Below are 15,455 nucleotides of genomic sequence, written 5' to 3' on the forward strand. Positions count from 1 at the left end.
CTCCACCTACCTGTCACTGCTGGTACTACTGCTGCTGCTGACTGAATCACTGCTTGATGACCTACTCCTGGACCCACTGCCACTGGGAGATCGCCGTGACCTTGATGCTTGGCTAGATCGCTGTGGGGACTGGTTTCCTGACCGTGAGGAATGTGGGGATCGACTCCTGCTGTGCTGATAATTTTTTTCCTGTCGTCTCCCTCTTACTTCCCGAGTAATATCTTCCCTGTAGAGGTCTCGGTGCACTACACTTGATATTGCAAACTGTTCCCTCCCTCTTTGTTCATAACGTGGATCATGAGCTTCAAATCGAGTTGGACTTCGACTTCTTGACCCATAATAAACTCCGTGTTGTATAGTTCGATCCCGAGGATCTCTATAATAATCCTGTTCATAATGTCTGGGACGATCAAACCCTGCCGCTGTACGATCGTGGTGTCCATAGGCACTGTGATCATAAGTACGCTCCCTGTTATCAGAAGCCCTGTGTTTTGTTGGGGGAGGGGGAAGAGGAGGAAAAAATAAGAATCTGTCAAGCATCAGCAACATAGCAAAAAGTTCCCCAAATTGCCCCTTCTAAGTTCTGGGAAAATAAGCATTTGAATTTTAACTAGAGAGTATATGGAAACAATAGAGAAATTAGCAATAGCAATGTGTTCAGTAGCTGCTATCTATAATAGTTGGCATCAGGTTTCACATTAATTTGAATTAGGCATCTGTAGAGCTTCAACTTTTTCCATTTCCCAGGCACTATCGTACAAGTAATATTTGCAATACGCTAAGAGTTTATGATCTTTTCACAACAAGAATTCTCCCACTACCTCTTCCCTCTGCTCTATTAATCACATTAAAATTACACAACTGATTTTTTTTTTTGAACTACTCAGGAAGTTCTTACATTTTTAGATATTGTGTCATACACCAAATCAATTCTTAAGGGTTCTAACCATCACATCTCAAACTATGAGGAAAACCATTTTGTATCCAGTGTTTAACCAGAAAACTCATAAATGGAAGAAAGCAGGAATTAAGGAGCAGCAGCAGTTGTGTTGATTATCTGTACAAGATGATGGTGATTCATCTCCGATTATCACAATTGGCTAACTCTCTGTAACCACTTTGAAAAAGCCACAATCAGACTACACTTGCTGAAAGATGAACCTGTGCCCACACTTCCAAGTGAGATCCCCATGGCACATACTTGGCAGAACATTAAAAATTGTAACAAAAATTAAGTAACATTGTTTGCTTGCCCTGGGACTATGAGGTTCAAAAGATGACAAACAAGCTAGCCTGATTAACTGAGTGAAAAGTCATGGCCAGCATTCAGCTCCAGACACACAGACAAAAACACTGAATCCCACAAAACTACTAATATTTTTTTTTAAACTATATTCAAGAAAATGCACTGCTTTAAAAAAAAATCGCCTGCTTGCTTTCTTCCAATGTCCATCTGTTATAGTTAACCAGTTACTTCCCCATTTCCTAATGCAGTTGATATTTTACTAATTTTATTAAGCTTGTAACATTTCCTAATTATCAAACATTAAAGCGATAGAAATGATTATTGTAGAACCTGATTCATCATAGGCTGATTAATTTGCTAAATATTTTACCTCAGTAAAAATGTGCTAACTATATCCAGAAATGTGGTTATTTTCATTTCTGGATTTTACATTATTCTACCTTGCCCTCTTATGAAGTTACCTTATTTTCGTTCTGGTCATTTTTGTCCCTTTCCATTCTACATTTCTCCCACACAAGCTGTTAAAATGTTATTAGGTTTTTGTTGACATTCTACAGATTCAGGAAACACTGAGTAGCAAAGCCACTAAACTATTCATAGTGTCAACTTGACTTAATTTGTTAGCTACAGTTACGGAACTGAGCTTACGATGTACTGTAGAATCATTTTACACTGACCTTTCAGCAATCAGTAGAAGCAAGCTAATTCCAAAGCGTTACTGCCATCAGCTGACATACAAAAAATACAAACTCCTAATCCATGAAAGACACAGAGACAGGCAGAGGAGCTAACAGAGCTGCAAGGCAGTGAGATTCTATTGGCTAAAGTGCTCTTTGAATTTCTAGCAGTGCTAATGACTACTGGAGTTAGTGGAAAGGAAGGGTTGACTGGGTTAGGAGAGGGGCTAAGATACACATGGCAGGACATACCAACCTTTTTAGACTGCAGTAAACACGACCTAAATCCCAATTAAATCTAGGGAGAGAAAAGTGTACAAACATTCCCAATTTGGTCCCCTCTTAAAGGGGTAATCCAACTTCGGATAGTGCTAGTGCCGCATTGATTTGGGGATTGTATCAAGAAAACTGAACGCCCAAGAAAGATAAACTTCCATTGCCAGTGTTAAGTACATTCGCCTGTAAACAGATAGCTCCCAAAGTTAAAAAGTAACTCCTAAACCCCAAGACCTTTCTGAGATGGCGGAGTGCGTTCAATTGGATGTATGTCGGTAGATAGATGTATCCCAATTCTTGAGTCGATATTAAGCAACTATACCCGTTACTCCCAGAGCACAGTGCTTTCTTCTAGTAGAAGGCATTTATTATCCATTTTCTGGCAGTCAGTAGGCATTCTATGAGTGATAAAAATCTTTTCACATTTGATCTGAAAGTTAAAGTGTAACGTATCCACTAACAGTTTTCCTCTGTTTGATAGTCCACTGGTACAATAAAGTAGAATCAAGAAGTGTGTCAAACACAAACCAGGTAATCCACTCTGCCATACAACTACTTTAGGATGCATATAATCCCATGTTGAAGAGATAATGACCTCTATTCCATTATACGGGGAAAATGACATTCCAAATGTTTAAAAGTTTCTAATGTTTTATCTTTAGCCCATAAGATCCAATCAGGGAGAAACAAAATAAACAGTACAGATTTGTAGACCCATGATAACTGTATCTGTTACGTCCTCATTCTTCAGTTTTCCTTGCATGTATTCCTGTTGAAAATCATTGGCTGTAATATCCTTCCAGGAAAATAGTAGATCACAAGAGTACTCTATCTTCATAGAAATATTTCATATCCAAAGAATGTGCATCAATACTTTACGTTTAAACCAAAGCCAAATACAATACTGCAGAAAGTCTTCAATGCACTTCAGTATTGCCTCAAATAGTAGGTCTGGTAATCCCATAGTATTCCTCGGGTTAGCTGTACCAGACAGTAATATTATAGCCACTCGATCGAAGGGATACATCCAGAGGGAACTGCTTGCAATCCAGGGAGAAAAGGGAAGCTTATTACGAGGGTTAACTCCATATTAACTGACAGAAACCTTCCATCAAACTAACCAAACTTATCCCAGGAGTAGTCATCCAGCCAGCTGCAGGATAGATCCACTGCGAATCGGCCAGAGCTGCTACTGGTTTCAATTCTCTTCCATATCCAACAACGGCACGAATGTACAGATTTCCTCAATAAATCCATCTGGGGAACCTATACATGAGTTGCTGCTTCTCACCACACTATTTATCAAAACCCTGCCTAGAGAAACCTTGGAACTTACCCATCAAGTCTCCGTTCATAACGTCCTTCCCGTCCATGTAGTGATGGTGGTGGTCCATATGTTGGCCCCCCACCACCTCCCCTGAACCCTGAAACCTCTCTAGTACGAGTTCCTATAGGAACGGTATCATCTAATCCCCGAGCAGCACTCGGAATAGTGCCAGGCTCATTGTAATCCGTTCGCAGATCCCTGTCTCCCATTTTGTTGACAGAATTGTGCGCTTTCTGCGCACTTTTGATGTCCACAAAATCCACAAAGGCTGCCACTCCACCTTCCGAGCCCCTTTTGGGAAGAATTTTGACACTTTCCACACGGCCATATCTGAAAAAAAAGAGAAAAATAATTAGCATAACCAGTTTAAATAAGTTGTATTTAACTGTTCAAGGATACAACTATATATAAATACGCACAGTACAAATCTGACAAGACATGTTACAATTGAGGGTCTGTAAAATAATCTGAAATATTCGTATTGTATCAATTTTATCATTTGTTTTTAGTACTGGAAATACATTTAAATGCAGTTTTGCAGTGCATTCTATACTGTCAAGGTTTCTAATTGTTCAGGTGATATATACACTGTCTTCAATAAAATATACCCAACATCATAGAGTAAGCATCAAGTTTATAAATAGTTTGACAGGATGGGCCGGATGGGAGGGGGGTTGACTAAGTTGCTCTTAATGTCTGGTTCTTGAATACACAACATAAACTTCTATGTCTGATCACCAAAATCTAGACCATGGTACCAATAGATGTGCAACATCATGGATAAAAGAACATACACCATTTCCTATCAAAATATTTGCACCAAAGTGCCAGGAAATAACCATCTCCAACAAAAGAAAATCTAACCACCTCCGCTTGATGTTCAATGGCATTACCATTGTCAAATCCCCCACCATCAACATCCTAAGGGTCACCATTGACCAGAAACTTAACTGGATCCGCCTTATAAATAATTTATTTACAATATCAGGTCACAGGCTGGGGTATTCTGCAGAGAGTGACTCAACTCCCGACTCGCCAAAGCTTTCCACCATTTACAAGGTATAAGTCAACAGTGTGATGAGTGCAGCATCAACAACACTCAAGATGCTCAACACCACCCAAGACAAAACATTGATTGGCACCTTAAACATTCGCTCCCTCCATTGCCAGCACACTATCTCCAGTGTGTACCATCTACAACATGCCCTGCAGCAACACGCCACGGCTTGTTTGACAGCATCTGCCAAACCTGCGACCTTTAGCACCTAGAAAGACAAGGGCAGCAGGCGCTTGGAAACACCACCACCTCCACATTCCCCATCTCAAGTCACACACCATAGACTTGGAAATATATCGCCATTCCTTCATCGTCGTTGGGTCAAAATCCTGGAACTCCCTACCTAAACAGCACTGTGGGGTACCTTCACCACATGGACTGCAGCGGTTCAAGGCAGTAGCTCACCATCACCTTCTCAAGGATAATTAGGGATGGGAATAAATGCTGGCCTTGCCAGAAACACCAACATCCTGTGAATAATTTTTTTTTTAAGCCACCATAAAATGGTGATTTACATCATGCTGAGTAACCCCAGTTAGTTAAATTAATCTATGTATTGATTCTTCTACAGGGAGAAAATTGACCAATGATCAGATACCATACCCAACATTCACTGACGTGCATCACAGAATCTATTCATCAGTTTACTTTCTTTTTCTATTTCTGTTCCCACCCCAGAAAGCTCAGTCCCCGTTCCCCACCACCCCTACACCACCCCACCAACCCCCCACGGATCAGGCAACTATAATTCTTAGTCTTGCCACATAAGTAACCTAGAAGTCCCAAATGATTTCCATATTCACGTTCTTTGCTAATTTATCATCCACTGATACAGTATAATATGCATGAAGCATCACGGTCATTAACTGTGTCAATTAAATTGTGAAGGACACAGAATCAGTGTCCATTTATCACCAAACTCAGATCAATGTGCTTCAAATTGCCTACAGAAAAAGAACAATTAAATTCTCTAAATAATATTCCAAGTTTTCAGATTAAATTGATACCAGCCACTCGCCTAAAAAATGTAAGAATTGTGTATTCATTAAAGTAAATAAAACAACTAAAATATGGCATGCAATGCTCAACTGCTGATACATTCCTACAATAAACTTTTAAATCTGGTATGATAGATCAATGGAATAAAAACTGATTCTGCAGATTAAAAGCAGAGTTCAATCTCCCACCCTAGTACAGCAATCCACAGGTCCCCTTGTTTGAATCCTTGCTCCTTCAGCCTGTACAGTGTGCGGTCGGTACTTAGCATTTATTTTATTTTAATGCTGAATTTGGTCAAAAATGTACTTTTTTTTAAAAAAAGATACAAAAATGCAAGCATTGGTAAAGTAACAAATTTGTCATTAATGAACTGCTAAAAATAAACACAAATTCAAAACAGTGACCAAAAACCAGAAAACCTCATAATCTACATTTTTTAAGTCATAAATTGTAATTTTATCAATTCTCTACACAGTCTTTTTAATTATGGTAAATGTTCTCCCCTGAAGGCCTTGAATTCTTGTATTTTGTGTCAGACGTGGCTCGGTGGTAGCACTCTCATTTGAGTCAGAATGTTGTGAGTTCAAGCCCCAGTCCAGAGACCTGAGCACAAAATTGAGGCTGACACTCCAGTGCAGCACTGAGGCTGCACTGTCGAAGGTGCCGTCATTCAGATAAGATGTTAAAATGAGGCCCATCTGCCCTATAAGGTGGATATAAAAGATCCCATGGCACTATTTGAAAAGCAGGGGAGTTCTTCCCAGGGTCCGGTTCAATATTTATCCCTTAATCAGCATCACTAAAACAGAGTGTCTGGTCTTCATCATATTGCTGCTTGTGGGACTTTGCTGTGTGCAAACTGGCTGGCACATTTTCTAAATTACAACAGTGACTACACTTCAAAAGTACTTCATTGATTGTAAAGCGCTTTGGGATATCCTGAGGTTGTGAAAGGTGCTATATGAATGCAAGCCTTTCTTTCTTTGGGTGCTGATTGCACTTTGATGCCTGATCGAAGTAACCATTACTTATGAATCTTGATGAGGGATAGCACAGCGGAGCATGATCCTATTCTCACCTAATGCTCATAGACTATTTTTAAATTGGTATGCTACAGCCATTGGTTTTTGGAAGTATGAGTCTCGTGCAGCCAGTGGCAACTTAAAGTAAACTTGCTAGATTCACTAAAGCTGGCCACGGGGAATCTTGCAAGTTTCTTTTAGGATTGCGGCTGGTTCCACACATTGGGAGTCTTTGACAATGCCACATCACTAAACTAAACTAAAAGCACAGCTAAACACCACCTTAAACATTCACTCCCTGCACCACCGGCGCATCGTGGCTGCTGTGTGTACCATCTACAAGATGCACTGCAGCAACTCGCCAAGGCTTCTTCAGCATCACCTCCTAAACCCGCGACCTCTACCACCTAGAAGGACATGGGCAGCAGGCGCATGAAAATACCACCACCAAGTTCCACACCATCCTGACTTGAAAATTTATCGGCGTTCCTTCATCATCGCTGGGTCAAAATCCTGGAATTCCCTCCCTAATAGCACTATGGGAGTACCTTCACCACAAGGACTGCAGCGGTTCAAGAAGGTGGCTCACCACCACCTTCTCGAGGGCAATTAGGGATGGGCAATAAATGCTGGCCTTACCAGCAATGCCCACATCCCATGAACGAATAAACAAAGTACTTCCAGCAGAAGTCATTACACAGGGATCAGAAACAAAATGCAAGCCAATTTTGTCCTCCAAACCCAGATGGCTGACACCAATCGTAATACCCCAACTGCTCGCCACCCACCTTGGCTGAGATCAGCTAACTCAGCAGACTTGGGACGAACCTAAACTGTATGGTTCAGCTATTCACTGAATAAACTCACTGTGCTGTTGAGGTAGCCATTTTTGGTATGTTCTATTTTTAATGGAAGTTACTCAATTGCCGCAATTCCGTATCCAGCTAAAGTATTACAACTTAACACCACTGCCCTGTGTCAAGGTGATGCTGCAAAGGTTCCAAGTTTAGTACAGGAATCACCAATGTATAAATGCTAGCCTTGTTTTGTACATTTGCATTCAACTTCTGGTTGATAGCAGAATAGAACATTGAATTAGTGATATGGAAAAAAAGTATGACAGGGAACTACAGCTTATATGTCTACAATGTTTTGCAACACCACCATGAAACAATCCACTCTTACTTCATCTGGAAATTGTGGCTTGGTATTGCACTTTTAAGTTTTCAAAATATGCATTAAGCAATGTATTTGTAAATGGCAAGGGAAATTTTTAACCAGACACCAAATTCCAGAAACGTGTTTAAGTTTTGACTTCTACAACCCAAAGAAAAAGAGCAACATGTATAAACGTCTTGCATATAGCACACACTTCCTGTAACACCCAGCAACATTATTGATCTTTCCAGTCAGAATGAGTAATGCCATGGAAGAACCGAAATACATAGGCATGCTTTATTAGAGATGGTTTTGCAATTAAGTTATGAAATATTATTTTACGTTTGGTTGCAGCCAAGCATGACAACATGGAACATTTACCGATTTGAATTAATGTTTTTCATATCACTGATTGTGAAAACCGCAAACAGTAAAATATCATCCGTTTCACAAACATTTCAGTGAATGCTGCTATCTGATTTTTTTTTCTTATTTCAATCCACATTCAAATACGAATGTTGCTATCCGTTTACAGATTTGTGTGTACTTTGAAAAGTCAAAAGGCCGTTTAAACAAACGGCTGGACTTTGGGCAAATGCCGAGAGGAGCAACGTATGTGCTTTCTCTCAGTGACGAGCTGAACTGGCCGCATGGACACACCTTGTGGCTGCCTTCCAAGCTCTCTAGTTACTGCAGTCTCGCAGCCTGCTGGCGGTGCAATGCTGTAAAATGGCGGGACACATCACAGGGATCGAACGGACCCATATAATGGCGGGAGACAGAAAAATGCTTGAAACAGTGTTAATCTAGTAAATCAATGATGCTAACGAAAAACGACCTCAGATTTATAATGAATTCCACAATTCGGTGCTAAAATATAACGTAATTTCCCCCAAAGCAATCTCTAGTTAATGCTACACGATTTTCATTATTTCAAGGACATCGCTACGAGTAGTGTTTTCATTGGGTGCAGTCATCAATTAATCTACCTTTCAGAAATTGGGTGGTTCCAGCAGGGATATCACATGATCTGCTTGTATTGCAGCAGGATTTCAATGCGGTACGTCCTAATTTGTAGATTTCTTCCTACATAAATCCAAATCGTTCCTCCCGATTTCTGAAAATAGACAGGTATTTTCGGTTTCCTGTCGCTAGATAGGAATAACTTCTACAACGATCTCTAAATGCGATTTTATCTGTTTTTAAATAATTTCTAGTGGGATTAGCGTAGCGTTTGCCTGTGAAATGAGCTGCCTTGTTTCTTCTGGGCAAGTCTCTTGAGAGAAGTGAATGCCACACCGACATTTTTACACAATGCATGCACTGCGGAGCCAAAAACAGTTCTGCTTTTGTAGATGCCTGCGTTTCGGGCACCTCTCGCTTACTGCAAACGCAGCCCCAAAACCTTTTCTAACGCAGCAAAGTAGCCCTAACAATAAACGGTTCCATTTTTGTAACAACAAAAACATTTTAAAGGAAACCCTGCCCAAAGTATAGTGGAAATTATTTTCATGCTGTATTCAGGTTTCTGATCAACTGCCCACACAGCCGATCCAGACTCGAATACATCTCTGTGGTGGGAAGGAGGAAATGATGATGACAAAATGACAACAGCAACAGCCCCTGTATGGTAGCAACTTAATCTGTTTGAAATAGGGAAGGTTATACGCGGAAGACTCTCCACGACTTCAAAACTATAAACGATAAAAAAACATACAGATGCAAAATGGAGGCTGTTGCGATTACCCAGAAATATGATTTCGTGGCGTTGGGCCATTTAACCTACAAGCACAACCCTGGGGAGCTAATAGGTACAGCTCCAGAGTGATTACATTTGTCAACTCAAGCATCACTGTCAACAGTGCAGCGTTTAATTTCCAAGCCTCCAATGTTTTCTCCATTAAAACAGAAACGCCCAGTAATATTTTACTTCAAAATAGAAACCAGTAATACCTAACTTCAAAAAAAAAGCACAATTATAATCTCTGCATTTACTGCATACATGGTTGTGATCACATTCTTTACTCCAAATAAAAACTATTCTGACGCATAAGATTGGGTCAAAAAAACAAATGTAGTATACTGTTCAACTCTGGAAAGGTTGTAAACTGAAACTTTACAGCACATTTGTAAAACCACCTGCAGAATCGCTCAGTACGCAAAAGTAATATTCACAGAAATTGAAATGTTCACTTCTACTAAAGTATAATAATGGGCACCAGAGGTCTGCAAGCTTTGCATGAATTGCTGCATAAAGAATGATAGCAGAAGACTAGTGGTGGCCTGACTTCGAATGTTGTGGGTTCAAGTCCCACTCAGAAACTTGAGCACATAATTCAGGCTAACACTCCTGTGCAGTACTGAGGGACTGTTAGAGATGCTGTCTTTCAGATGAGACATCTGCCCTCCGAATGTAAAAGATCTCGATCGGAGAAGTTCTTTCAAGTATCCTGCCAATATTTGTCCCCCAATCATCACCTAAATGAGATAATCTGGTCATTATCACATTGCTATTTATGGACCGTGCAGCAGAGCAGGTCTCCAATCATCCTGATTCAACCCTCGCCACTGGATCTAGCTCTGTCAAGCCCGTCTGGTGGCTGATATGGAACTGTCACCACACGTTAAAAAAATCCACGCAAAGGCATCTTCCACCCCCTCAATTGGAGTTCAGGACTGGAACATCGGGTCCTTCATTGAAACATCTGTGAACTCTTGTGGAAGCAAGTCATCTTCATTCGAGGGACCGCCTACGATGATGATTTATGGACCATACTGTGCGAAAATTAGCTGCCGGGTTTCCTACATTACAACAGTGACTACACTTTAAAAACACTTATTTGGTTGTAAAGCACTTTGGGACGACCTGAGGCCCTGAACAACAACAAGCTGTATTTACATATCACCTTGAATGTAGTAAAACGGCCGAAGGCGCTTTACAGCAGTGTTATAGGACAAAAATTTGACACCGAGCCACATAAGAAATTATGGCAGATGACCAAAAGCTTGTTCAAAGAAGTAGGTTTTAAGTAGCGTCTTAAAAGAGGAAAAAGGCAGAGAGGTTTAGGGAGGGAGTTCCAGAGCTTAGGGCTTAGGCAACTGAAGGAACGTCCACCGATGGTTGAGCGATTATAATCAGGGATGCTCAAGGCGGCAGAATTTGAGGAGAACAGATATCTCGGGGGGGGGGGGGGCGTTATGAGGCTGAAGGAGATTACAGAGACAGGAAGAGGTGAGGCCATGGATGGATTTTTAAACAGGGATGAGAATTTTGAAATCGAGGCGTTGCTTAACCAGGAGCCAATGTAGGTCAGCAAGCACAGGGGTGATGGACGAACAGGACTTGATGTGAGTTAAGATACAGGCAGCAGAGTTTTGGATAGCACAAGTTTATGTAGGGTGGAAGATGGAAGGGCATCCAGGAGAGCATTGGAATAGTCAAGTCTAAAGGTAAGAGAGGCATGGATGAGAGTTTCAGCAGCAGATGAGCTGAAACAAGTGGTTTTAGTTATGTTACAGATAAGTGGTCAGATGCTCATTTCAGGGTCAAAAATGACACCAAGGTTGTGAACAGTCTAGCTCAGCCTCAGACAGATGCTAGGGAGAGAGATGGAGTTGGTGGCTAGGGAACGGAGTTTGTGACGGGGCCCAAAGACAGTGGTTTAGGTCTTCCCAATATTTAATTGGAGAGGCGCTATATAAATGCAAGTTCTTTTCTTCTTTTAGTTAAATACCGTGAACTGAATATTATCTGCTAAATATACATCTCCCCTTAAAGTTAGCCCCTGAAAACATACACCAAAATCAAAACTACATCATAGCAAACATTTGAAGTCTATGAAATGTGCCTAAAACTCATCCTATATTCAAAAAGGGAGCTAGAACCATTCCAAGTTACACAAGTTATACACAAGTTAACTTAGGAAAGATAATAAAAAAGATGCAATAAAAAAAATCTAGAAACAGAAAATAAGAATGGTCGATCAGCACGGATTCCAAAAGGAATCATAGGCAGTCCCTTGGAATCGAGGAAGACTTGCTTCCACTCTAAAAATTAGTCCTTAGGTGGCTGAACAGTCCAATACAAGAACCACAGTCCCCGTCAGTCATAGGCAGTCCCTCAAATCGAGGATGACTTGCTTCTACGTCAAAAAGTTCACAGGTGTTTCAATTAAGGACCTAATAGTCCAGGTCCCGAACTAAATCTTGAAGGGTGGAAGATGCCTGTGCGTGGATTTTTTTAACATGTGGTGGCCGGCACATGTGGGACAGATAGTCGTTGAGGGAAAGGGTGGGTGAGACAGGTTTGCCACGCGCTCTTTCCGCTGCCCGCGCTTGATTTTTGCATGCTCTTGGCAATGAGACTCGAGGTGCTCAGCGTCCTCCCGGATGCACTTCCTTTACTTCGGGCAGTCTTTGGCCAGGGACTCCCAGGTGTCAGTGGGGATGTTGCACTTTATTAGGGAGGCTTTGAAGGTGTCCTTGTAACGTTTCCTCTGCCCACCTTTGGCTCATTTGCCGTGAAGTAGTTCCGAGTAGAGCGCTTGCTTTGGGAGTCCCGTGTCTGGCATGCAAACAATGTGGTCTGCCCAGCGGAGCTGATCAAGTGTGGTCAGTGCTTCAATGCTGGGGATGTTGGCCTGGTCATGCTTGACTAACCTTATTGAATTCTTTGAAGAACTAACAGAAAGAGAAGACAAGGGTAATGCAGTGGATTTGATATACATGGACCTTCAAAATGTCTTCGATAAGACTGGTGACTAAAGTCCGAGCATGTGGAGTCAGGGGACAAGTAACAGAATGGATAGTAAACTGGCTACAAAATAAGCGAATAAAAGTTTAAAATGTTTTATTATATAAATATAAGTTGTTGTTAAAGGTAGGCGTGAATTCGGGGACCAGAAGAGGCGAGGGCCCAGGGGCAGCATGGGCCAGTCCACACTGCGATATGTATGTGCACTAGGTCCGTGCAGCAGAGCTGGTCTCCAGTCGTCTTGGTTAATCCTTACCACACATGGGAAGTGGTGTTAAAAAAGACTTGGATTTATATAGCGCATTTCACTACCACCGGACATCTCAACATGCTTTACAGCCAATGAGGTATTTTTGGAGTGTGGTCATCATCATCATAGGCAGTCCCTCAGAATCAAGGAAGACTTGCTTCCACTCCTAAAGTGAGTGCTTTGGTGGCTGAACAGTCCAATGAGAGAGCCACAGACCCTGTCACAGGTGGGACAGACATTCGTCGGGGGAAGTGGGGCTGATTTGCCGCCGCTCCTTCCGCTGCCTGCGCCTGACCTCTTCACGCTCGCGGCGTTGTAATGTAGTCACTGTTGTAATGTTGGAAACCTGGCAGCCAATTTGTGCACAAGCAAGCTCCCACAAATATCAATGTGATAATGACCAGATAATCTTTTTTTGTCATGTTGATTTAGGGATAAATATTGGCCAGGATAACTCCCCTGCTCTTCTTCAAAATAGTGCCATGGGATCTTTTACGTCCACTTGAGAGAGCAGATGGAGTCTCGGTTTAACGTCTCATCCGAAAGACGGATACTCTGACAGTGTCAGCCTAGATTTTTTTAGTGTTCAAGTCCCTGGAGTGGGACTTGAACCTACAACCTTCTGACTCAAGAGACTTTCAGAAGTGGGATGGCTGATTCACATGTGCTGCAGTCATCTTTCTTATACCTCATTGCTCAAGGCTAAATCAGCAAAGACAGATCACTGAAACTTGCAACAAAATCCCAACTTCAATGTCACATTCTGTTGCTTAGCAAACTACAAATATTTCAGTATTGCTATGTTCATTTTGCTCTTTATAAATCAATTTTTGGGGATGATTTGTTATCTACATATCTATAATATATTAAAAATGTTACATCTGTGCAAACTTCTCGTCAACTTTTTCCCGACATAAGGGCTTTGGGACATTCCGAGATGGTGAAAGGAATTATATAAATCCAAGTTCTATTTTCCATTATATATTCCTTTGTCCACATTTATAATGTAAATTGCCCATGTAAAGTTAGCACTTTGTAATTAGACCCTCCCACCAATGGAGACACTACATGTATATTTCATCTAATATTAAAAATGATTAGTAATCTCAAGATTCTACAGAGAATGCACCAGTAGGTGGGGCTGTCAACGTACCATTATTGAACACATCGTTATCAATGGAAACTGGCCTACATTGCCTGACAGTCCAAACTTGGTAAGTCCCATCTGTTCCCCCCTCAATAATCAGCGATAGTGGCAGAGGGACCATCAAAAGAAGCATGTCCCACTGTCAAACAGTATTAGTGACCATGCCTGACACAAGCCTCCCAAAGCAAGCGCTCTACTCGGAACTCCTGCACGGCAAGCGAGCCCAAGGTGGGCAGAGTAAACGTTTCAAGAACACCCTCAAAGCCTCCTTGATAAAATGCAACATCCCCACCGACACCTGGGAGTCCATGGCCAAAGACCGCCATAAGTGGAGGGAGTGCATCCGGGAGGGCGTTGAGCACCTCGAGTCTCATCGCTGAGAGCATGCAGAAACCAAGTGCAGGCAGCGGAAGGAGCGTGTGGCAAACCAGTCCCACCCAATCTTTCCTTCAACGACTCTCTGTCCCACCTGTGACAGACTGTAATTCCAGTATTGGACTGTTCCGTCACCTAAGACTCATTTTTAGAGTGGAAGAAAGTCTTCCTCGATTTCGAGGGACTGCCTATGATCATGATGATTAGTGGCCATAGTTCTGTTACGCATCCTTAAAAAAATCAAAAGCAGAAAGAGTTTTCAAAAAGAACCTAGCAGAAATGACAAAATCTGCCGCCAATAGAAAAATAATGTCAAACGGGAGTCACAGAATGGAAGCTGAAAATAGAAAGATTTTCCAGAAAAAAAACACTGAACATGAAAGGCATAGCAACAGTTGAGAGCCCGAAACAGAAATGGCAGAAACTGAAGAGCCAAGGTCATAGAATGTGTGATGAGCATGAGAGCCTGCCCCTCCCCTGCTAAGCAAGACAATGGGTCCCTTCAACCCCTCCTCCATCCCCGCTGAGCAAATTACGAGACTGCCCCATTTTACTGACCATTAACTCACCCTTCATCCATTTGGAATTTTTTTATTTGGCGTTAATGATAGAATTTCACCCTAATTTTTTGTTCCTCAATGCTCCTGCTAATCTGTAGACTGATGCCTAATAAATCCCAGTAAATTATATTTTATCCTTCCTCCCTTTTGAACATTGCCACTTGGCTAGTCTTTATCCTCAAATCAATACAAAGATGACCTTGAACCTGTTCAAATCGCCCACGTCTCTAAAAGGGCACCAGAATGAAGAAAAGATGCTGCACTATTGAACAATCTTGCCACTCCAGGATTTAAAACATGTCTCTCACCAAAAAGTTCCCTTCCTCTTTCTGCAATAAAATATTTGCAGGTGCCCATACTCACCTACAAAGCAGAGACAACTGGAGCATTCTTGCAACAATAGCAATTTAAACACCACAAATGAACACTCTTCCTGGCCCATTCCCACCCAAGTAGGTGCTTCTGCCAGCCAAACCTCTCCCCAAAAGAGATGGCAAACCTCGAGAGTGAAGCTCAAGCAGAATCCTTAGCAGTTTAATTAAATATACAAAAATTGTTTAGTCACTAATTTTATTTTCTCCTCTCCTTCATTATTGAAAATGCAGACA

General features: G+C 41.5%; 1 protein-coding gene across 7 annotated transcripts in view; it reads right to left on the reverse strand.

Moving 5' to 3' along the window:
- spen (spen family transcriptional repressor) overlaps nt 1–15,455 on the reverse strand; it is a 107,811-nt gene that overhangs the window by 70,209 nt on the left and 22,147 nt on the right. For 6 of the 7 annotated variants that reach the window (XM_070860271.1, XM_070860269.1, XM_070860270.1 and 3 more), the window contains exons 2-3: nt 3,536–3,856; nt 11–484 (exon numbers count right to left, since the gene is read on the reverse strand). In XM_070860271.1, coding sequence (XP_070716372.1) covers nt 11–484; nt 3,536–3,856 — 795 coding nt within the window. Of the gene's footprint in view, nt 1–10; nt 485–2,179; nt 2,324–3,535; nt 3,857–15,455 lie in introns of those variants that run through there. The other variant, XM_070860273.1, reaches the window with a different exon arrangement.

Source organism: Pristiophorus japonicus, chromosome 18 (assembly GCF_044704955.1).
Source record: "Pristiophorus japonicus isolate sPriJap1 chromosome 18, sPriJap1.hap1, whole genome shotgun sequence".
Taxonomy (NCBI): Eukaryota; Metazoa; Chordata; class Chondrichthyes; family Pristiophoridae; genus Pristiophorus; species Pristiophorus japonicus.